The following is a 23,191-nucleotide window of genomic DNA, read 5'->3' as shown; positions in this document are numbered from 1 at the left end:
GTTAGCACTCTTCACTCTACAAAATGATTCACTTACTTTGTATGATATTCCTCCAGATCCTTAGGGTCAGGTGTAGGGGCGAAGGCGTGAGAGTCTATGTAAGAAACTTTTGATATGGGCAAAAATGTGATCAGAACGCTCAGCTCAAAGGGAAGTCTGCTTAAGGAACATGGTTCCCAACTGCCCATGCTTTTGCCGTGCAAAGTGGGGGACCTTTTCCAGAGTCTCCTTTCCTGGGGCGTCACCCATTTGGGGGTAGAGCCGTGGTCCCAGGCCTCGTCCACAGACTGTGATGTGCTGGCGCCACCTGGCGGCGTCTTCCGGGAATGCCAGGCGCAAGCGCGAGGACCCCGGGATTCGAAGGCGGTCGCCAGCTGTCTTGTATCAACACCGGGACCCACGTGGGGATGAGGGGGCTTAAGCAGGGATCATCTTGAAATCTTCCCTTTCCGTGGAGCTGCTAGTTCTAGTCTCTGCAGCCGCGGAGGCAGGGAAACCACAGCTTCTTGGTGGGGGAGGAGGGCAACCTTAAAACTCACAGGATCCGGGAATGCTCTCTGCTTCCTCCGCCTGAACTAGGGGACCAGGGGCGGTGGGAAAAGTGAGCTGCTCAAGAGATGCAAGGACAGAGACCACGATGGAATGAAAAGGAAGGTCTCCGAACGGGGGTGGGGGCGTGGGGTGGGATGGAAGAGAGGGAGAATGTGTGTGGCAGGGAGGTCGGCAGAGAGGAGGAAGGGGAAGGAAGCTGGAAGGCGTGGTGAGTGCTGCCAGTGTGGCTGGGATGTGACACCTGGGAACGGGGAGGGTGTCTTTGGATGAGGATGTTAGGGAAGAGAGCTAGTGGGGGCTTGGGACCCCTGAGACAGAAAGGAGCAGAGGTGGAATGTGATATGCACAGTGGCGCCTAAAAGGCAAAAACTGATGCTCAAGAGACGACGCTGCTGGGGAGGGAGCCGGTGGAGAGCTTGGGGAGGTGGGAGGAGGAGGACAGAGTCCAGGTCTCAGCCTAGCTCCTCGCTGCCCCTCTTCCCCACCCGACTTTCCCTCCATCCCTGCCTCACCCCACCCCCCCACCTGCCTCTCCTCTCCCACCCCCTAGCTCTGTGCCTTGACTTCTCAAGCCTCCAGCCCACCCCGTCGGTTCAGCCTCTTCTGTTCAGCCTCTTCTTCAGCACATGGGCCCCAGGGACACAGGGAATGCGTGCTGCCACCCCCACACGTGCACGCACACACACGTTACACACGCACGGTGGACACAACACAATACACAGGGCTGCGGCTCCAGGACCCCTGGAGCAGGCTCTATACTGTCCTCGGCACTCAGGGCCCAGCCGGCTCCTGAAACTGCCCTGGAACAGGCCTCCCTCTCTCTCGGTCAGGCCAGGCCGGGGCCAAACGCCTCCGACATCCCCTCTCCTGGGCCCACGTTGGGGGCGGGGGCGAGGGGGCGGCCTTCCTCCACTCCTAGGCGCTGCCTTAAAGAAAAACGGGGGACCGTGCCCACCTGGCGGGCCTCTGGAGGGATCTGCCCTCTGGCTCTCAAGCTCACCTCCCCACTTCTTGAGTATCAGCAAGTCAGGAAGGAAAGGGGCAAAGCAGGCAAATGGCTCCCAGAGCCCCTCCCCCAGAGCTGGACCGGTGGGGAATGGGGCTGGTGCTCCCTAGAAGCAGGGCCCGACTGGTTCCTGGGACCTCTCCCTGGCCGAGCCCTCGGGATCCTTCCCTCACCCATGGCCGGGGGGGCCAGGCCGGGCCTTGTGCATAAAGTGGTGAGGGCGTGATGGGGACCCGGCCCTCAGCCCCCTGGGGCTCCCTTGGCCCCATTCAGGCCTTCAGCTGGTGCCACTGGGCCACAGGCTGCCGGGGCCGGGCAATCATGTCCTTCCAGTGCTTCACTTCCCCGGGCCCACTCTTCCAGGACAGGTAGATCTGGGGAGAGAGGGAAGAGGAGGCGTTAGTGGCACCCTCTGAGGCACTGTCCCTTCCCCCACTGGTGGTGACACTCCGTGTCCACGATGGCACCCTAGCTTGTGATCATGGGGACCAATGGGGTCTCTGCCTGCAGTGACAACCTAGCCTACAGAAGCCCCTCCTATCTCCACCCACCCCCCAACCAGCCTGACCTATCTCCCCTGTTGTGCTTTCCCTCGGGAGCCTGGGCATGCCTGGCCCTTTCCAGTTAAACACCCAGCCTGTTTTGTGGTGAGAGATGGATGGGGATGGAGGCAGGATTCTCCCACGCTCTTCCCTCCCCTACCTGCTGGGCACTGTCTATCCCTCCTTACTGACAAACACTCTTACACTTCATAGGCACGCTTACTACCTATCAGGCACGGAGCTAGGGATTTGCATACATAGATCATCAAATCCTTACCGGTGAGGCAGGTATGTTACTATCCCCATTTTACAGATGGAGAAACTAAGGTACAGAGAGTTAAGAGACTGACCCACAGTCATAGGATTTATGCGTGGTGCAGAAGGATTTAAATCTGGGTCTTTGGGGCTTCATTTGTTGTTCAGTTGCTCAGTCTTACCCGAGTCTTGGCGACCCCGTGGACTTTATACTATCAACCTAATCCTACCTGCTTCCATGTGAGAAGCTTCATAGCCCCGGGGGGTAGGGGGAGGCTGTGTACGTGATCCCGTGGCTAACCTCAGCCTTGTGACTGGTGGCTAGCTCAGGGCATAGGGCTCCCTAAGCTACTTGGGCCAAAGGGAGGACAAATCCACCTTCACCTCAGTTCAGCCAGCAGAAGGTAGGACTTACCCAACTCTAAAAGACTAAGCTTGAGAAAAGACTAAGCTGGCCAAGGAAGGGCTCAACACTCATGGTCCCATGGGATGTGGATGATGCTGTCCTGGGGACCCGTCCTACCTGTGACCACAGGTCAGCAAGTCATACATACTCCCTGGGCCTTGCTGGATGGCCGGCAGGGTCAGCTGTCCTCTTTGGGGCCAGCTGCTTCCCTCCCACCCCCAATAGCTAGGTTCTCCATCCCCGTCTGTCTGAGGGGTGCCTCCACCTCGGCCCTCTTCCCTGTGGGTGCCCAGGTCACTTCCCATTTCCCTCATACCGGGCTATCCCCTGGGTGACGCATGTTCTCCCCTCACTTGCTCCTGGCATCTTCCCTTCCTCTGTACCTCTCTGGTCAACTGACTTCCGGCACTGTTTCTGGTCAAACCTCCATTCCCGACTAGACGCCCATGCCCTTACTAGGAACTTCTCAGTAATAACCTTCATTACGATAGTGGCTAACATACATGTTCCATGTGCTGTGTTAAGCATCTTGCCTGTGTTATTTAATCCTCCCAGCACCCTGTGAAGCTAGGTTTGTTTTACTCTCATTTTAAGAGGGAGAATGAGGCTCATAAATGTTATGACTGTTAAGAGGCAGCACTGGGCTCTGGATCCAGGCAGGGTGATTCTCAAGCCCACACTCTCCACTCTAAGCCATAGCCAAACAAAGGAACAGACATTTCAAAGTAGAAAAGAGATGGCTTTACGGTACAGAATGGCATCCTGGAAAAACTCAAGGCCAGGCATGGACTGTCAGTTAATATATGATGAAGAAAGGTCAGTTTCTGCAAGGAGAATGTCCACATGCCTCAGGCAGTTCTTACAACACCGTAGGGTTGGTATTATAGCTCCATTTTGCAAATGAGAACACTGAGGCTCAGAGAGGCAAGGTCCTACAGCTGTTGAAGAGCAGAGTCTTCAGAGCCTGACTCTCAACACAATTCCCAGGCCGCTTACCCTCTGCAGGCAGAACCCAGGGCGACACTGATTTACCTTGTCAGAGGGTCCTGCCCAGAAAACCCTCTTTGGGGAACCCAGAACACTTTTCTCTAACATTTTCTTCTTTCCCTGCTTTTCCAGTGGTCTGTCCTGAACTGATGGACATGGGAGGACACTGGGGCAAATCTCGACCAATCCTCTCCTTTTCAGATGAAACAGAGACTGACCCCCTCTCCCTCCTGCTGTCCAGCCCTGTGCTCACTCACTACCCCGGCAGCTCCTTTAAAGTACACATCCTTGCCGGATGCCCCCCCAACCCACCTACCTTGCCAATGACGTCGTTGCGGCTGAGCTTGTCCTTGTCCATGACAGTGATAATGATGGTCGTCTCTCTCAGCTTCTCCGTAGGGATGTCGAAGGCAAAGGACTCATTGAAGATGGGGTTAAGGTTCCTCTTCATCGTCACTGTCTTCTTCTTCTCCACCCGCTTGTCCTTGTACATCAGCCACACCTTCACGTAGGGGTCTGGGGGACACCAGGGGGAAGGGTCAGAGGAGCAGAGAGGGGAAGCTGGGGCAGGAAGGGCTGTGCTCTTTCCCTGCGGGGTGAGGAAAGCCCAAGGAAGAAGGAGGGCGCGGGGTCCTGGGGCATCAGCAGATGGAGGAGCTGCCAGGGACTGTAGCCATTGCCTAGTGCTCTTCTGGGAACACAAACGGGAAGACTGAGAGGCTCAGATCTCACTCGAGGTCACAGATAAGACGTGTCAGAACTGGGGCTAGAACCCAAGGCCCCCCCACCATCGTGTTCACTTTCTTCCTGATCCTGAGCAGGGCAGAGTTCAAGATGATGCTGACCCTGAGGGTACTCCAAAGGCGGCCACCAGGGCTGTAGGGTAAAGGCATGGGGACTGGAGGTGGGGCCTGGGGGTTGGGGGTGAAGCCCACAGCCAGGACCCTGCTGTTCACATCCAGCATGACTCCTGTGCACCAGAAGCTCCCTGGCCCATCCGCCCCCGGCCGTGAGAGGTGCCAGCACCTGACGTGCCCCCGATGTCCATGGCTTTGAGGTTCCGGGCTTTGATGATGTTCACGATGATGGAGTTGGCAGAGGGGTTGTAGCAGAGAGACAGGAGCAGCTCGCCTCGGCTCCCCTGAGAGGGAGAACAAGAGGGCGTGGGGACCAGGGGACCCTTCCCCTTGCACCTGGGTGCTTACCCACCCCCTCTGTTTGTCACAGCTGCACAGCTGGTTCCCCTTCATCTGGCAGGTCTGGGCCCTGCTCCCCAGGCTCTCTATCACCGCCCAGCCTCCCCAGGTGCTGAGCATTGGCATTGGCCTCCAGCCGGCTGGTGGGGACTCGGGTCTGCTAGGCCCCGCCTACCCACCCCGCCCACAACCCTCCTGATTCCCTGCCATTGAGGAGGGACTCGGACGCCATCTGGACTTCCCTGGTGGCTCAGATGGTGAAGAATCCCCCTGCAATGCAGGAGGTGTAGGTTCAATCCCTGGGTGGGGAAGATCCCCTGGAGAAGGGAATGGCAACCCACTCCAGTATTCTTGGCTGGGGAATTCCATGGACAGCCTGGTGGGCTACAGTCCATGGGGTTGCAAAGTGTCACAGACTCAATGGAGATGAGTTTGAGCAAACTCTGGGAGATAGTGAAGGACAGGGAAGACTGGCAGGCTGCAGGCCATGGGGTTACAAAGAGTCAGACACGACTTAGCGACTGAGCAACGACCAGGACCTGGTCTCTTAGCTGCCCAGCCGGGGACCTGCAGGTAGGGCCTTACACTCCCATCGCTGCATGGCTTCAGATCCTTCCAGAAGGTCTGCATCTGGGTCAGGTCCACCTTGTTGAGGGGGATGGACACCTCCCCGATGGGGTCGTTGCGGCTGAAGCGGTCATAGTCCAGGACCTGGAGGTAGAGGACCCTCTGCACCACTTTCTCGTAGGGGAAACCTGGGGGACAGACAGTGCAGGTGAAGAGCAGGACAGAGTGGTCACACGGAGCCTGGGCGGGGCAGCGCTCCCGGGCAGGAACATGTGCACTCAGACCTCCCTGAAGGGTCAGCAAGGACCGTCTCATTTGTCTCCGACAGTTCTGCAAGATGGATGGCATCGTGTCCATTTTACAGATGAGGAGACTGAGGCCCAGATGGCTTAAATTATCAGCCCAAAGTCCCACAGCTAATCAAGAGCAGACCATTCATTCACTCGTTCATCACGAGTCCATCTGGCGGCTGGGCAGTGCCCTCCCTTGCCCTCTGGGCAGCCCTGCCACTGCCAATCATCCTGAGACAAGTCTGGGCACATGGCCTTGCCTGAGATGGCCACAGCTGCTAGAAAGCAAGGCCCAGGAGGACACAGGACAGAGGGAAATGGCAAAGGTGGAGAAACAGCACTAGACTCCTGCCTTAGGACTCCCCATTTTTGCCCTAGCCTCCAGCGAATGCATCAGCCTGTCCGTCTGTCCTTCCTCAACAGATCAGCAGCCATCCCCGTCTCCACTGCCACCTCGTCATCCAAGCCACTGGCACCTCTTGGCCAGAGAGTCATAAGAGTCTCCAAACAGCCCTCCCCGCTCGTGAGCTTTCTCCTAGAGCCCATTCTCAACACAGCAGCCAGAGTGAGCTTTTAAAAATAGAAATCACATCATGATACTCTCCGGCTTAAAGCCTTTCAATGGCTCCCAGTGCACTTAGGATAAAAGCCGGGTGCCCTGCCTCGGCTTCGAGTCCTTCTATAATTTGGCCCGCTGGCCTCTCCCTGCTCACCTTGTGACCACTCTTCACTCAGTGACTGGGCTCCAGCCACCCTGGCTTTTCTTGCCTTGGCCCCACCATGCCATGTCTCAGCTTATCCTCTTCCATCAGGTCTCAGCTTTCTTTCCCGACGTCCCAGAGGGGCTCGGATCCCCTGTTTTATACACTAGCCCGTTCCTTTCACAGCACTTATCACAGGCTGCACTAGAGATTTATGTTTCCCTCAGCCTGGCTTTCCCAGTAGGCTAGAATTTCCAGGAAGGCATCTCTGTCCTCAGCTACCACCGGATCCCAGCATCTAACACCATTTCTGGCACGTAGTAGGCACTCGATTAAATATTTGTTAAGTGAATCAATCATTGAACAAATGCCCGTGAAAGGGCCTGATGGAAGAGCTGGACCTCAGGCCAGAGCGGAGAGCCAGGGGAAGGCGCTGGGAGAGGATGGAAGACACTGGGGAGCCAGAGGAAGGTCTGAAGCCTCAGTCACTCACTGGGCTTTGGGAGGCTTAGGAGGAGGAAGAGCTGACCTGGGAAAGCACGGGGTGTGGGCCAGCCTGGAGGCCTCAGGTGATGTGATCCTGAACCAAGGTGTGAGCAGGAAGGAGAGAGAATACTTAAGATTCTAGCTCAGCTGGTGGAGAAGATGAAGGGAGAGGAAGAGTTCCACAGGATTCTGGTGCCTTCTACCAAAGATGCCAGCAGCACGGAGTTGCCTCTGACAGAGGCAGGTGCACTCGAAGAGGAAATTCTTTGTCCCTCTAGCCCCCAGCTTCTGAATTCTTGAGAGGGCCCCATATCGGGGGGGCTATGGGCTATGTCTTGCTCACTTTGGAATACCCCAGGCTCCTGTTCAAGTGACTTTGTTTTCACCTCACCATGCGGTTTACGGGATCTTAGTTCTCCAACCAGGAATTGAACCCAGGTCCTTGCCAGTGAAAGCATGGAGTCCTAACCACTGGACTTCCAGGGAATTCCCTAGGTGACCTTTGGCATCTGTTTAGGTGAAATGAGCACAGACAGGTGTTCTGGAAAGGTTGAAGGTTCCAAGAAGTCCTTGAACCTGAGTCAGCTCTCTTCAACACCAGTCTCCTATCTGGCAAACTCCTATTCATCCATCAAAACCCATCATGAATGATCCTGCTTCTGGGAAATGGTTTTCAGTGTCACCAACAGGAGTTTATATTGGGCCCTTGTGCATCTGCCAGCAATGCATGGTTTACCTATCTACACATCTGTGTTTTGCAAGGAATGCCTTAAGGGTCATAATGGTGCCTCATTCTTTTCTGTACCCTCAGTACCCAGGACAGTGCCCAGCCCATAGTTGATGCTGGGTAAATGTTTGCAGAAAGGATCAGTGGATTGAGGCTCTACCCTTAAACTTCGCCCGACCAGCTGGCCACCTGCACCAGCAGATGGCTGAGCCTCTCACTGGTTATGCCATCTCTAAACCAGCCCCCATGCAGAACTGAGGACCCCATGCAGAACTGAGGAGGGGAGAAACAAACGAACACCCACTGGCTCATCCTTAAGGACTTATTTAGTGGGTGAGCTGGCTGTCGCCCTGCCAAAGGGTGTTTAACAAACTGATAAAAAGTGTTTTCTGGGTGTTGTGAGTGCTTTTACAGTTCGCTGATTTGTTTAACCCTATTATCTTAATTTTACAGATGGGGAACCATGGCACAGGTTCAGGAACTTGCCCCAGGTCACACAGCTAGTAAGCGGCAGAGCTGAGATTTGAACTTAGGCAGCCTGGGCCACAGCCTGGGCTCTTACCCCCTCCACTGTGGTCACTGCAGGTGTTCCCCCTCTGGATCCTGTGGTTGCCGCCCCTCCTTCCTGCATGCTGAGGATGGGTCCTGTGTCCGGGCAGTGGCCCAGCTTTCCTCCCTGCCCTCTGGCTGCGATGCTGGCTCCACTCAGCCCTGTAACCTCATCCCAGCCAGACATGAAACGCACCAGGGTGACGGCCGAGTTCCTGGGCCTCTGTGTGTGTATCTGTACAAGTGTGTTTGTGCATGTGGTCATCTGTGTGTGTGTGTGTGGCTGGGTGGTGCGCAGGACAGCCAAGGGGAAGAGGGGACTCTGGGGGCAGGGGCGGCACGGCCTCACCTTCGAAGAGAAAGGTCTCGTTCCAGTGGGGATTCAGGTTCTTCCGCTTCACCTTGGTCTCCAGCTTGTGCTTCTTGTCTGGCAGCAGGTAGATCTTGACGAAGGGGTCGCTGGTGCCGCTGAAGTCCTTGGCCGGCAGCTCCTGGGCCTTCATGATCTTCACGGTGAGCGTGGACTCCTGGAAGTTGTAGCCGACGCTGAACTGGATCCGGCCCAGGTTCTCCCGGCTACAGCCCTCGTGGGCCTCGTCCTCCTCGGAGCCTGGGGAGAGCTGGGGGCAGAGGAGAGGCAGGCAGCGTTGGGGAGAATTCTGCTTCCCCGAAGCTCCCTCCACAGCCCAGTGGGGTTGGGAGGCCCCGCCCTGTGCCCAAGGCCGGTCCAGCTACGGGAGCCGCCTCCATCCCTGCCCCGTCCCCATGTGGGGTTGGTGGCAGCACCTCTCCTGTTCACATCTTGGTGGTGAGGATGCCGAGGCGGAAGCCAAGTGCCTTGACCAGGATCACACAGGGAGAGGGGGCAGAGCCAGGACAATCCCTGAACCCCAGAGCCGTGTGCACCCCACTCCCCAGCCTCTTCTTGCAGCCCTGGGTCTGCCCCCACCCCCAGCTTCACCACAGGCTGCTTCGCCTCCCCTGGTGTGCCCCAGGACCCCAGCTCCCTCCTCCTCCTTCCCACCTTTCCATCAGCCCTACGGGAGGGCCCCCTGTGAAATACACCAACACAAAAACCTGGGCTACAAAACAGATGAGGGAGATTGTTCTCATCTCAAAAGAGTTTACCACGGTATTTCTTTAGAAAGTGACTCTCTGGGGTTCTGAGGATAAAGAGATTTCGAAAATGAGAGAGGTGAATTTTCAGAAGCAACATCTATTTGTGTAAAGCAGGGACATGCAAAGTGCAGATTCCCAGGCCGCATCCCTGGGTAGCCTCCTTTTTGAGGGGCTGGGGTGGGCCTGGGCAGCAGAGCTTTTTCCTAGGAGCCTCGGATGACAGTACTGCACACCGGATGGCTGCAGAGGAGGCCACACCTGCATTCAGTCCTCATCCCCCAGGGGGGTGGCACTTGGTTGGGCCAACCCAGCAACCAATAGACATAGGGGGTGGCATGGGTGTCCCATTCCCTGGAGGAAGTCGAAAAAATGGGAAGTAACTGGGGGAGGGTCTCTCAGCCAAGTGTTCCCAGCTGTGATTGCTCACTGGGGACATCTGGTCAGGTTTTAGAATCCTGTCCTTCCCCAGCCACCTGCATCCTTCCCTGGGTCCTATCCTAAATTCCACCCCTGACCCAGGGATCCACATGGGCCAAGCATTTCGTACTCTGGGCCTCCCAGGTGGCTCAGTGGTAAAGAATCTGCCTGGCAGTGCAGGAGACCCAGGTTCGATCCCTGGCTCGGGAAGATCCCCTGCAGAAGGAAATGGCAACCCACTCTAGTGTTCTTGCCTGGAGAATCCCATGGACAGAGGAGCCTGGTGGGCTACAATCCATGGGGTTGCAAAAGAATTGGACATGACTCAGCAACTGAACAACAACAATTCCTGTCTCTAAAAGCTCCTGAGGTGATTAAGAGCCAGGGTGGGGCCCAGGGTACCACATTTAAGACAAAACTGCTGGAACCGGTTTGATTTCGCCCCTTCCCCCTGCAGGAGACTTTTCTGTGCCCCCTCCTTCCTCCTGGAGAGGCGGCCCTAGGCTCTGAACTACTAACGAATACAGATGGCAAGAATACGTATGATGTGCACCAACTGCGGCAGAAGTCTCTTGCATCACCTTCTTGCTGAATGCTGACAATAGCCGGGAGAGGCAGTTAAGATCACTCTCTAGCTGAGGAGACTGGGTTCAGAGAGGTTCAGTCACAAGTCCAAGATTGCACAGCAGTATGGACTCTCTCTGACTTGAAAGTCCACTCTTGCCACCAAAGCAGGCCCACATCCCAGGGTGATTTTGAGACTCTCCCACCATCCCCCTCAAGCCAGTGTGTGGACTCCCCTGCCCCAGGTGAGAGGCACCCAGATCACACCAATAGTAACCACCCTGGGCCCAGCCCTGCCCTGTTCGCTTTGCCCTCAGCTACTCCCTCCAACTTCCTGATGAAGCAGACACTACTGGGCTCTAGTCTGGTTCGGGGCACAGAGATTACTGCCTCAAGCACCCTGTGACTAAGTGATGGGCCAGAATTCGAACACAGGTCAGCGCCCTGCCATCATGAATGCCCTTCCAGCTGCCTCACTCTCGCACTCAGGCCCAGTGTCTGGGGCTTCACCAGCCACACCCCTGGTCCTGCCTGGAGGTGGGAGCAGGGCAGAGCTGCCTCCCCTGTTCTTCTCACAGCGGAAGTGGGTCCCCCCAGCCCCACCCCTTGGCCGGATCCAGGCAGCCCTGTGCATGCTCCATTCAGGCCCGCTGAGAATCTGGCTTTCCAACTCAGGTCCAGTTTTCCCCAGGAGCTCCTTCCTTCTCCTCCTACTGGCCCCACTCCCTCTGAACCTCAGTTTTTGCATCTATAGAGTGGCGCCAGGAGACAGACCTATGTTATGGGGTTCCAGGGAAGGTTAAGGGATCCTGCTGTGGTCTTGTTCTACAGCCTGGCCCCTGCCACTGCTGGCTATGGACTGAGAGCAGTCCCTTCCAGGACCACTTGCCCCGCCCCATGCCTTCTAAAATTGGGGTGGAGACCCTGGTGACCGAAGCGCAGGTGGCCCCAGCCCCACCTAGTCTGGTTATTTGGATCTTGGTTTCCAAACAGGTGGGCTGGTGCTGAGAGTCTTAACCCGGGCCAGTGGACTTCACCTCAGAAGTGGGCAGTGGCTCTGTGCCCACTCCCAGTCTTCCCAAACCACAGCCCTGAGCCCTAATTAACCAGCTGGGGCAGCTCCTGGATCTGTTTCCATGGTAACCAAGCTAGCCACTCCACCCCACCCCCGCCCTCCCCACCAAGGGCTGGAGGAGGTGCTACCTCAGCCCCAGCTCTGGTAGAAGCAAGCAGGCAGGAGTAACCCAGATGGGGGTATGGCTAGGCCTCCTCTCTGACCCCCTCCCCTCAGCCCCTTTGTCTGAAAGGCTATATTGGGTGCCCGACTTGTTTCCTGACCCCTGAGCTTCGGACAGTCTGGGACCTGGAGGTCAGCCTGGGGCCTGGTTTCCTTCTGCCCTATTCATCTTCATCATCACTGTTAATGCCAGTGACCCAGCTGTGGCCTAAGGCTAGGCAATTAGACCCTGCCTGCCCACCTCTGAGCATCCGCTGAGCACGTGAGAGGGCTCTGGGGCCTGCACTCCTTTCTTCTGCCTGAGGCTGCCGGCCCCTCCCTGGAGGCAGCAAGGGGCAGGCTAGCTGGCTGGGAAAGGGCCGTCCCTTCTGGGAACCTGGCTACCAGGAAGCTGGAACCAATTAAGAGGCTGTGCAGGGAGGCGGGATGGACTGTGCAGGGAGGCCCGTCCAAAGGAGAGGAAGGCCGGGCTGATCTCCATGGGTGGGGGAAGGCAGGCAGGAAGCTGGTGGAGGACCAGGCAGGCAGGGCTCAGGGCAGGCAGGAAGAAGGAGAGGAGGGAGGCTGAAGGAAGCCCAGATCTGGAAAGTGGAAAAATCTGATACTCTAGTCTGTATTCCGGAGAAATGCAGACTTGGGCCTGTAGCAGGCCTGCTGACTGGGAATCTGCATTTTAATGAGATCTCCCAGTGACGTGTGTGCCTATCACAATCTAGAAAAAGGGAGTGTGGATGGATGGTTTGAGCCAGCCAGAACCCTAAATGGCAGGAGGGTTGGGCCTGGGGCTCCCGGGGCCTCTGGGAAGGTGGGGGGTGTGATGTCAGAGTGGTGGGCAAGGAAACACTGAATTGAATGATGTCAAGTCTAGCAAGGGCCTGGGAGCCCACCAAGCCCCCTTCCTTCTCTACAGGAGGGATGGAGAAGACAGGGAGGAGCTAAGGGGAGGAGAGGGGGCACCCAGGTCCAGGGATGGGAAATGGTTTGTCCCCACTAGGAATCTAGCAGGCACTGGGTCCCCACCCTCAGGTCCTCGCCAAGCCTTCCTGGGACTTCTGGGCTGCCAAGCCTTTGACTGACTCCGGCCTGACCTCTGCGGCTGCCCAATCACAGGGGGCTCGCCCTGGGGCCTTGGGCCCTCCAAGGAGCCCTTTGGAAAGTGCAGGTGGGGCAAATGGCTGTGACTCATTGCTGCCACTAGGGGGTGCCATGTGAAGCGACAACCTCTCCCCTAGGGAAAACACCCCAGATCCACAGGGCTGGGATCCCAGGAGGGTGGGGTCCACTCAGAAGGACTAGGACCAGAGGGGTTCTGCTCTCCTGTTCTCTTTGGGCCTCAGCTGACTCCCAGCAACGGGGTCCCAGAATGCCACCGGACACGTCCACTCAGTGGGCGGTCCCTCCAAGAGAGAGGACCCCTTCCACCCCAAGTCTTTGGTCCACAAGCCTCTCCTCCTAGGATCATGTATCAGATTTTCTAAGGCCCTGGCTCCACCCAGAGACAGGAGGAGGATGGGAATTCTTAGTCTGTCTCGACAGATGAGGAAACTGAAGCACAGAGAGGCTGCTGGGGTTGAAAGAGCTGGAAAAGGACGCAGGGCAGGCTCACCTGGCCACCAGGGTCATTCTCCTGCATGACTGACCCCCACGCTCCACACCCCCTGCCCCCTGCCCCGGGCCTCCTGCCCTTCTCACCATGAGCATCTCACTGGTGAGGGAGTTGACGAGGTCTGAGACGGAGGAACGAGGCTCGGTCCGGCGGTCAGACTCATCGTGGGGCGTCTGGCCGGGCACTGGGGCTGTGTTCACCGCCTTCCCTCCTGCAGGCAACCTGGGGGCAGGAAGGGATCTGAATGAGTATGGACTCAGAGGTGGGCTGGGCTGGGCACAGCCGGCCTGGGAGGCAGCAGGACCTTCTGGTACCCAAGCGGCTGCCACCTCCTATGGGCCAGCAGGAGCCCTCCCCCTCGCCTCTGCCCCTGCGTGATCCGGCTGGACATCCCCGGGCAGGTGAATTTTGGCCCGTGTTCCCACTCTTCCTGTCCCCTAGAAAGTACCCCACTCTGCAGCCCCTGCTCACATGGTGCTCTCTGAGCACCCGCCCTCCCTAGAGGCTCCCTCCACCCCTGCTGGCCCCAGCCCAGGAGGGAGGCTCCCAAGACGGTGTGTCCAGCTCCCCTGTCCACGTCATTTCCCTTGGCAAACACGCCCAGAGCTCCTGTCTCCTGGAGGCCCCACCTGTTTGTTCAGGCTCAGCAGGAATACAGGTGCCCTTTAGACAAGAGACTGACCAGGTGAGTTTGGGACCAGTGTCCATGCAGCCCTGTCCACTAGAAATTTGGCCAGTACAACTGAGAACCGAAGTTTTTCTTTTGATTGACATAATTTAGATTTAAATGGCCACCTACTGGACGGGGCAACTCTACACCACTTTGCTCCCCAATCTCCACCCTCCTCTCACTCTGAGGACTGCACTCTGATTAGGCTCTCACCCAGAGTCAGAGGAAGACAGGGTCCCACTGAAAAGCCCCTGGCTCTGACGGTTCCACTCCAGGCCCCTATCTACACCCTGACTCTGCGTGGGCGCCCCGGGAAGCTGGGCTCTCTGGCCCAGCGGCTGGGTGGTGAGCCAGTCTCCGTCTAGCAAGGATTCAGGAAGCCTGCCCGGGGACCAGGCTGGAATGTCCCATGAGGAAGAGAGGTGGGGGCAGGCAGCGAGGAAGGGACCGTGTGGTGGGGAGCATGGGGCTCATGACGGGCTACGGGAGAACAGCTTCGAGGCTACCAGAGCCACAGACTCGGAGGCACACACAGGCTGGACCCAAGCCATGGCCCTCGGAATGGACCAGCCACCAGCACCCACAGTTGGCTACGACAGGCAGACAGGACATGCATGGAGTATGCCAGGCCCTGGAGGGAAGACACCAAGACCCAACAGCAGGGTGTGTGAACACACACACATACACACACACACACAAACATACACGAGTGCACACAAGCACGACAGACACCCAGGCAACGGAGAGGAATGGCATGGGCAACCAGGCAGATCGACCAGAGTAGCAAGATGACGCACACGCAGTGCTGTGCACACTTAGATTCTGAGAGGACACACATTCGGGGAGGCCCAGGCATGCCAAGGGGTGTGTGTGAACTGGGAGACACTGAAACAGAAAAAGCAGGGAGCAGTTTCGGGGACAGACGCCATGAGAGTCGGACGCACGGTGCACCTGCTGTGAGAACCCGGCCTTGTCCAGACAACATGGAAAACGCCCCACCCGAGCCGGGACACGCGGGGCACCCTCCCAGAGGCGGGGCCACAGCAGAGCACACGCACGCGTGCACGCATCACACAGACACACACACACGGACACGTGCTCACGCAGACAGGCACGGGGAGGAAGAGGAGACTGAAATAGCTGGAGAGGTAAAGTCAGGTTAAAAATAGAGTGGGAGAGGAAGAGGGAGCCGAGATTGACTGCTGAAGGTATGAGAAAGTCGGTTATTCTGGCCACACCGCAGCATCAGCACAGCTGCCAAGCAGCCTAGGAAAAGATGGTCAGCGCCACTGAAGCGATCGGAGGTCACAGGACAGAGAGAGACAGAGAGTGGGGCACAGAGGCAGAAGGAGAGGCGGAGGGGCCCGGCCCAGGGCCATCCCTGTGAGGAGCAGACGGGAGGAAGGAGACAGGGAGGGAGGGAGAGAAGCCGAGAGAGGTTAGTTGGACACGAGTGAAGAGGCTGCAGGGTGGACAAGGGGACAAGGAGTGAGGCGGCCGAGAGGAGGCAGAGAGGAGGCGGGGACACACACCGGGACGGAGGAAGCATGGTGGCTTCGGAGCCGGGGGCAGCGATGGGGTGGCCAGGTCCCGCCCTGCCCCCCACCCCACTCGGGGGGGTGGGGCCATGGTGGAAACCATTTGGATCCCGAGGAGCGACGGTGAGAAAGATGGACAGGGCACGAGGCATGCGTGGGTGCAGGGCAGTGGGTGAGGTGGGCCGGGCGAGCAGGGCGTGGGAGCCAGGGGCAGCCGTGGCCTCCTTCCCTCCCCCTCTCGGGCCCAGGAGCCGTCTGCATCTCTCGGGGCTCCAGTGCTGAGGCCTAGGGGTCTGGGGGGTCCTGGATGGGTGGGGCTTCAGGACCACCAAGAACTGTGGGAGTGAGGGGCAGTGACTTGCTAAATGCACCTTGCTTGGGACCTGGAGTGGCCACGCCTCCTCCTAAGGCTCTTGTTTCCTGGGAACCTGCGGCTAACAGAGCTGGGGGGCTGGATGCTCTCCCCAACAACAGCCAAGGGCCACCAATCTGCTACCCTGGAGACACCTGGCCAAGGGGTCAGCTGGGTGGAGAAGGGGGCACTGGGACCACAGGGCGAACCCTGGACATGGAGGCAGAAGCTGAGGAGGAAAGGAACAGCTGACCCAAGCTCACCATTACAAGGTCCGTGCAGCCAGGAGCCCAGAGGGGTGGACCCCAAAGTGCCCGGTGCCCGGAGGGGGATGCCAATGCCAAGCTTGGGGGAGGGGAGAGTGCCGGGCAGGAAGTACCCTAGCAGTGGCTCATCACCCGAGAAAGACCCCAACAGCCATGAGAAATGAGCTTCCGGGATGGAGTAGACGTGACTGGGTGGGAATGGCCTGGGTCCACTCAGAAAGTCAGGCTGGGTGGGGGCGAGGGCGCACGGCCCCCACCTCCACACCCACCTCTCCCAGAAAGGCAGGGGACGACTGGTGCAATGATCAGAAGCGATGAGTGTGTTAAAATATGGAGTGAGACCTGAGTGGCAAGGAGGTAAAAATAGGCGGTGGGTGAAAATGGAGCCAGTTAATTAACACATGGGTGATATGAAATCTCGTTTCCAGCCTGCCTCTGCTCCCTCACACTTCACACCTTTGTCGGCCAGGAGCTCGGACTCTTAGCAAGGCTTTCAGAGGGCTTCAGCTCCTGCGGGCCCCTAGCCCTCTCCCCCACCGCCCTCTGGCTGGCCTGTGGGAAGCCGGGACTCCGGTGGTTCCAGTGGCCTGGAGGTGGCAGACTCGGCTCCTCCCGCATCCCAGGACCTGGGCTCAGGGTGTGACACCATTTGTGCCTGTGAGCGGAAGAGCTGGTCCCATGCTCCCCTCCCACTCTCTGGTCACTTGCGGCTTTGCCCACCAGACATGCAACTGTGAACTTGGGATGGGAAGAACATAGGAGAGTTGGGTTTCCAGAAGCCACTGCAGAGACAGGCAAGTCGGCTAACTCGGGCCTGTCCTCCCCTCCTGCACAGGCCCCCAGCAGCAGCCTGGGACAGTCCCTCCTGCACCTTCCGGGCTCTTAGTGAGTGAGGGTCAGGGTCCCTGCCTGGCAGACAGGCTCTGACCCGTGCCTCAACCCGAGGGGCTGCTCCCTCGCTAGAGGCTTGGCATGTCCAAGCTGGAAGGGGTCACCCTGTCCAACCCCTCACTTGACAGACGAGGAAGCAGAGGCCCAGAGAAGGGCTGTGACTTGCCCAACGTCTCGAAACCAGAGCTAGAAGGAGGCGGCCTGGCTGCCAGGCCACACAACTCTCCTGTAGGCCTTTGGGCTGATGAAAAGTACAACCCGATCAAGGGAATGGGTCCTCCTCCCGCGATTACAGGTATGTACCTGACCCAGCCCAAGGCAAGGGGGGAGGCGGTGGCCAGACCAGGAGCAGGGTCATCCCACCTTAGTGATGCTGCCTGAACCCTGGGTCCCTTGACCTTTGCCCGTCCCCTTCCCCATGAGAGTGCTCAGCTCCCTCCTTGAGATGGGAGTGTCAGATGATGCTTCCTTTGGCTCCTGATGACCAGGGCGACGGATGGTTAAATGCCCAGCCCTCTGCTCAGCCCATGGTGGGGCCTCGCGGGCTACTCCTGAAGGCCAGCTGCTGGGCTCCCAGTGACAGAGGGCCCGACCAGCCCCTGCCACCTGCTCTCATCCCCCACCCACTTCTGTTCCCTCCTCCTGGTACCTCAGGCTCAGGGGGGACTGCCTTTCTGGTTCTTTCTGATCCCTGGGCCTTTCTTAGGCCCCAGACCTTCCCTGCCAGGGCCTCCTCTTCCATCAGCCCTGAGCAGCTGGTCACATCTCTGCAGGGGTGGGGTGTGTATGTGTGTGTGTGTGTGTGACCATCACCCCAGGGGGACCTCCAGGCAAAAGGGAGGTTGAGGTGGCGGGGATGAGGGAAAACAGGCTGACGCCCCCTCCCTAACATCCCGGCCGCCCACCAACCACCGGAGAAACTGGGATTTCTGGGTCGGGTGGGACAGAAATGAAAGATGAGGGGGCAGCAGAGGGGAGCCAAGCAGGAAGATGGGGCCGAAATGCTGGCTTGCTCCGGGCGAGGGCAGGCAGGCCCAGGGAGCAGGCTTGATCCAGAATGGTCCCAGGACAGCCACACTGGCCTCAGGCCCAAGGGACACCACCAGTATGGCCGGTGTGAGGGCGCCGGCTGGGGAGGGGCCGTCCACCCGCTCCAGCATCCGCAGAAGGTGCCGCTGCCTCGTCCAGCAGCCGGGGGTCGAGGCTGGCAGCCTCTCCACGCCTCCTTCTCTGCCACGGCCGCCGCAGGCCCTCGCCTGTGCTCGTACCTCTTGTCCCCCTGAGCGTTCTGGTTCTGCTGGGTTCCTGGGTTTTGCAGGTCAGGGATATTGGCAAAGTCATCCTGTTCCGAAAGCCCTAAGACCAAGGATAGCACCACCATCCGGCCTTCCCTGCCCGGGGGGCGGGGTGGGCAGCCCACCAGCGGGGAGAGAGGAGGAGGCGGCCCCGCGGGGTGGCGGGGGGCAGGGAGGGGGAGGAGAGAGAGACAGAGACAAAGAGAGAGAAGAAAACAGCGTAAGAAACTGGGCCTGCAGAAGAGAAACCAAACTTCAGCACTGTCAACAGTTGCAGAGCAGAGGAGGGGAGAAGGCGGGTGGCGGGGCGGTGGGGAAGGGAGGGGAATGGAGTGGAGGTGTCTGCAGCCTGAGACCCAGCTCGCCACCAGGGAGGGGCTGGGCAGAGGCATGTGGCTGGGATGCCCCAAGGAAACCTGCGGGGAAGGCTAGGAGGAGTGGAGCCCAGGCCCGGGGACACAGTCCATATCCAAGGTTCATTCATCTCTGGCTGAACAAAGGCCAGAGGCTACTCAGACCATCTGGGCCCCTGGGAGAAGGTGGGGGGAGGCCCTCTGCTGCCGTCTTGCTTGGGGACCCTGTGGGCAGGGGTTTGGGCTTCCAGGCAGGAAGTCGTTAGAAAGCTTGGAAACCCAGAGGGTGCTGCATCCAGTGAAGTCCCTCATCAAGACATCCCTGGGTCCTGGTTGCCAGGAGGCAGGTCTGGGGGGCTCCCTCCCAGGTCCTTAGAGACTCTGCCCATTGGAGGAGAACGTTAGACTCTTCTGGCACGTGGTGGACTGGCCATCCTGCGCCTTCTCCTGGGTCCCCTTCCTGGAGATCTGGGGAATAGCCACCAAGGCTCTGGGGTCCAGTTCAGGGGCCTTTCCTTGGAGAATCAGTCCAGAAGGCGCCAAGGGGCAAAGAGAGAGAGAGACAGACAGAAAGTGCAGGAAGCTGGCAAGGTCTGTAGAGGGCCTGGCAGGACTCGAGGGACCTGTGTCCACAGTCAGGGTGGCCCGGAGGACTCCTGCCCTGAGGAAGTCTCGGTTCAGATGGCCCAGGAATCATCACGTGGGCAGCAGCGTGGGGCCAGAGGTCAAGGGGGTGGCGTCTTCCAGGCCAGCTTCTCTCAGACAACTGCTGGGTGGCTGTGGGGCTGCTTGCCCTTTCCAGGGGTGAAAAGTGCCCCTCTAGGCCATCGCAGTTTGTGGGTGTTTTCTGGGTGCTTGGCTGAGCTCCCCCAGCTTTGGCTTCTCAACTGAACACACGGAGAGCAATTCTCAGAAGCGGCAGGCATGCCACCAAGGGAAAGATAGCCAGCCTGATGGGACGTCCCAGAGGGTGGGACTCCTGGGCCAGGAGGTCTCCCGCTTCAACCACCGTTCAAGAGCACGAAGAGGTTGGTCTCCTTGGAGAGTTCCTGGAGAGGTCGTCAAAAAGGCGAGTGAGAAATGACGACAGAGGGGAAGGAGCGGGGGTCTCAGAAAATGGGGGAAGGCCGTGGGGTCCGGAGCCGGTGGATGCTGACTTCTCTGTCTTTGCATCTTCGTCCTGGGCACGGCTGCTCCAGGCTGACACCTGCACCGGCATCTAACTTTCCGAAAGAACGCCCCCTTTCCTCAGGACTAATCCTCGTTTTTCCTTTGTTCCCTGCCCACCGGTACTGTTTCACAGTTGGTAAAATTCCATTTGACTGCCTGGAAGCTGGTTGTGCTGGGGGAAGTCAAACCCAACGAAAACAACATGTTTTTCCCTGGTTAATGCATTTTTCAGATACTCCTTTTGCTCTTCTTAAAAACAAAACGGCTGCTCTGCACAAGTTCCTGGTTTGTCATTCTCCACGGCATCGCAGGCCGCAGGGGCATGAGTGAAGGGCAAGAGGAAGGGGAGAAGCTGGCGGTGTTGAGGGGGGTGCTCACATCCTGCAAGCAGGAGGAATGCCTTCTCCCTGCAAGAGGGAGTGGGATTTGGGGTCCCTGGTTAGCCTTCTCACCCTGACTCTCTGTGTGGGCCCCCAGCATTTGTGGTGAGAGAAGGATGTCAGAAGCACGCCAGCTGAACTGTGAGAGGGGTCAGGGGCTGGCAAGCTACAGCTGGTGGCCTGTTTTGTGCAGCCCACAAGCTAAGAATGGTTTGTACATTTTAAAAATCTTGTTGTTTTTTTTTTTTAATGTGATCGAGACCATGTGTCCCTCAGAGCCTAAATTATTTATAAATCTGGTCCTTTAGAGGAAAAGTTTGCAGACCCCTGCTGTGAGGGACTACAAATGCAGGAGGTGAGGGACTGCGGTGAACTCTGGGGCTGGCCTGCCGGTGAGGGGCGCAAACACCGCAGTGGGCGGAAGAAACGCTGATGCTGGCATGAGAGTGATGCTCATCGAATCCTGGCGGGCTAGAGAGGGGGTGGGCAGGGGAGGGGGTACCAGAGGGCTTCCTGAGGCTGGCTGCTTTCTTCCTGGAGCCTGGGCATGGCCCTTGCCCCCACGTGACAGCTACAGAATGGGAGGCAGGGTGACGGCTGTGCAGATGGCCGCCTGCAGTTAGGAGGAGCAGAGGGGTGCAGGGTTCCCGCCGGCTCTCCGTTCTGCTCAAGCCATGGCAGAACCGATTCCCATCACTCTTCCAATCCACGCCAGTGCCACAGCATCCGCCCCAGGACAAACCACCCTTCTGCAGGCCAGGAGGCTCTGTCGGCTATCTTGTCTCAGGCCGGCGTCCAGCTGAATTCCTGACGGTCCTTGGGTGGGGAAGAGCCCCAGCAGATGCGCTACCTAGTTTGGCCAAGTAGTCACAGGCGGCACAGCACCTTCCTGCCTGGCCGGGGCCAAGGGTATGGGAAGCTGGTGCAGGGGGTGTCTTCCGTTGGGCTGCCCCTCCCAGGGGTAGCACTCCTGACCGCCTTTCGGGCTGGGGTCTCAGCTGGAGGCACGAGCTCTGAAGGATGCTCAGAATCCTCACATTTTGCCAGTGAGCCGGGCCTTCACCTTGGCCTTCCCCTTCCTCCTCCCTTTCTCCTCTCCCAGGCTTAGTGTGCTGGTCTCCTGCTCCATGAAAAGTGCTCCCAGGAAAAGACCTGGGTGTTGAGAATAATCCCCAGAGCCTGGAAGGAAGGTCACGTTAGGCCAGAGGAAGGCGGTGATGTCACGGACTGAAGCCCAGGCCAGCCCCGGGCTCGGAGAGTGAGTGTAGATGCCCAGAGGGACACTGGGCAGAGGGCACCCTGGCTGGGGCCCTGCCAGTGTGGGAGGGGCAAGTGGGCACACGGCAGGGGGTAGGTGAGGGACACACCCAGCGGAGGGGAATGGTTAAGGCCAGACACGGCCGGGATGTTGTTACCTCTCTGACCTGTGCACTTCGAAAAAGCCTCTGATTCAGAGACGTTTTCTAAAGCTTTGGGGGAACGTTTTGAGGTTTGTCCTCAGGGAATGAGCGGGTCATGGCGGGAGCCAGGGAGGGAAGTGGAGGGCAGGTGGCTATGGAAGGTCATCAGAGGGACAGAGGACAGGGTCCCAGGCAGGGACAGGGGAAGTGGGAGGGAGGGAGGGAGGAAGTGCAGGGCCGGAAGGTGAGCAGAGTCGGGTTACAGGGACAGGAGGAGGTGAGGCCTGGGCGCTGGAGTGAAGGAGACCAGGTTTAGGAGGAGAGGAGGAGAGAGGTGACAAGGAGGCCAGGAGAGCCGGCCCTGGCCAGAAGGGGAGAGACAGATCTGGGGACCTCAGTAGCATCCCCTAGTGTCTCCACTGGCTTTGGGGGGCATCGGGGGAGGGGGCTGGGGTCCTCAGGGGGTGGCTCAGATACAAGTCCTTCCATGGGAAGGGGGGAGCTTCAGGGACGAGCCAAAAGCCACAAGAGGCTGGGGAGAGGGTGCCCGAGTCTGCCAGCCGGGCACCTTGCCTCGGAGATGGAGGGCTAAGCATGGTTCAGAGCCAGCCGCTCCAAAGGAGACAGGGAGGAAAAGAGGCTGGGTCAGGGAGGTGGGAGCCGGGCCGCTCAAGCAGGGCACTTACAGGAAGGATTTCATGTCCAAGCCTCGGTTTCGAATCTGCCCCACCACGTGGTCCCAGCTGCCCGGGTTGGACCGGCTGCGGCCGCCGGCCGGCCGGTACTTGGAGCCGGCCGAGGAGCCCTGCCGTGCCTGGCCCCGGCCGTGGGCCCGGGGGTTGGGGCCGGGCACTGAGGCCGCGTGGGCCTGCAGCTGGCCCAGGCTCTGGCTGGTGGTGGGCTGGCTGGGCTGCCGGCCCCGCTGGTGCTGGCTCAGCGGCTGCTGCAGGCTCTGCTGCCGCGTCAGGGTGCGGGGTCGCTGGCATTTCGGCTCTCCCGTGGAGCTGGGGATAGATTCAAGGGTAGTGGCCGTGGACAGGGTGGAGTCCTCGAAACTTGGGGCAGGTGGAGGAGAGGAGAGAAAGGAGAAGCAGGTGAAGGGATCACAGTGGAGGAGAAAGACACCTAGGGCCAGGACGAGGAGGCCCCAGTGCCAGGCGCGCTCTGCCGGAATACCTCGCCAGGCCTCCATCTGGGCTGTCACCGTTGCCGTCGCCACCACCAACTCACCCAGGAGGCCGCCGCCAGGCCCCACGCCCACCCAGAGGCGCCCAGGGCGGCCCGCCCAGCCCCCCACCCCGGCCCTGGCTCAGCTAGTGCCCGATACCTCCTGTCTGAGCCGGCCTCTGTGCTGGTCTGAGCGGGCCACGGAGTTGCGCCACTGGCCGCGTGGTGAAGGCGGGTCCCAGGGCCCTGTGGCTGCCTGTCCTGCTGGAGCGGGAGGGGGTGGAGGGAGCTGGGCCACCCCCTCCCGCCATCTCACGGGAGACCCCAAGAAAGTCCGCCTCTGTGCTCTAAGTGCTACAGGCCTCTGGAGACGCCAGGAAATCCAGGCCAGCGTGGAGCTGGCCTAGTAACATGTGGTGAGTCAGGAGCAGCCAACAGTTGTCCTGCTTTGTCCTCTGCCCTCTGGCCGGTGCTCCCTCAGGGTTCGGGCTCTAGCACGGAG

The 23,191-nt window shown here is 59.0% G+C and overlaps 1 protein-coding gene and 1 non-coding gene across 2 annotated transcripts; one reads left to right on the top strand and one right to left on the bottom strand.

Moving 5' to 3' along the window:
* Nucleotides 1-1,809: 1,809 nt before the first annotated feature.
* SYT7 (synaptotagmin 7) lies at nt 1,810-22,714 on the bottom strand. Its single transcript, XM_068977219.1, has 7 exons — nt 22,209-22,714; nt 13,294-13,429; nt 8,614-8,884; nt 5,530-5,699; nt 4,775-4,889; nt 4,065-4,264; nt 1,810-1,932 (listed from the first exon to the last, which is right to left on the bottom strand). The coding sequence occupies exons 1-7, from the start codon at nt 22,712-22,714 to the stop codon at nt 1,828-1,830; spliced, it is 1,503 nt and encodes a 500-aa protein (XP_068833320.1). The 3' UTR covers nt 1,810-1,827.
* On the top strand, nt 9,939-10,010 carry TRNAA-GGC (transfer RNA alanine (anticodon GGC)). Its single transcript has one exon. It is a non-coding gene; the product is annotated as a tRNA-Ala (tRNA).
* Nucleotides 22,715-23,191: the final 477 nt, after the last annotated feature.

Source organism: Capricornis sumatraensis, chromosome 8 (assembly GCF_032405125.1).
Source record: "Capricornis sumatraensis isolate serow.1 chromosome 8, serow.2, whole genome shotgun sequence".
Classification (NCBI taxonomy): Eukaryota; Metazoa; Chordata; class Mammalia; order Artiodactyla; family Bovidae; genus Capricornis; species Capricornis sumatraensis.
Note: the sequence above shows the minus strand (reverse complement) of the source record. Positions and strands in the feature narration are given on the sequence as shown.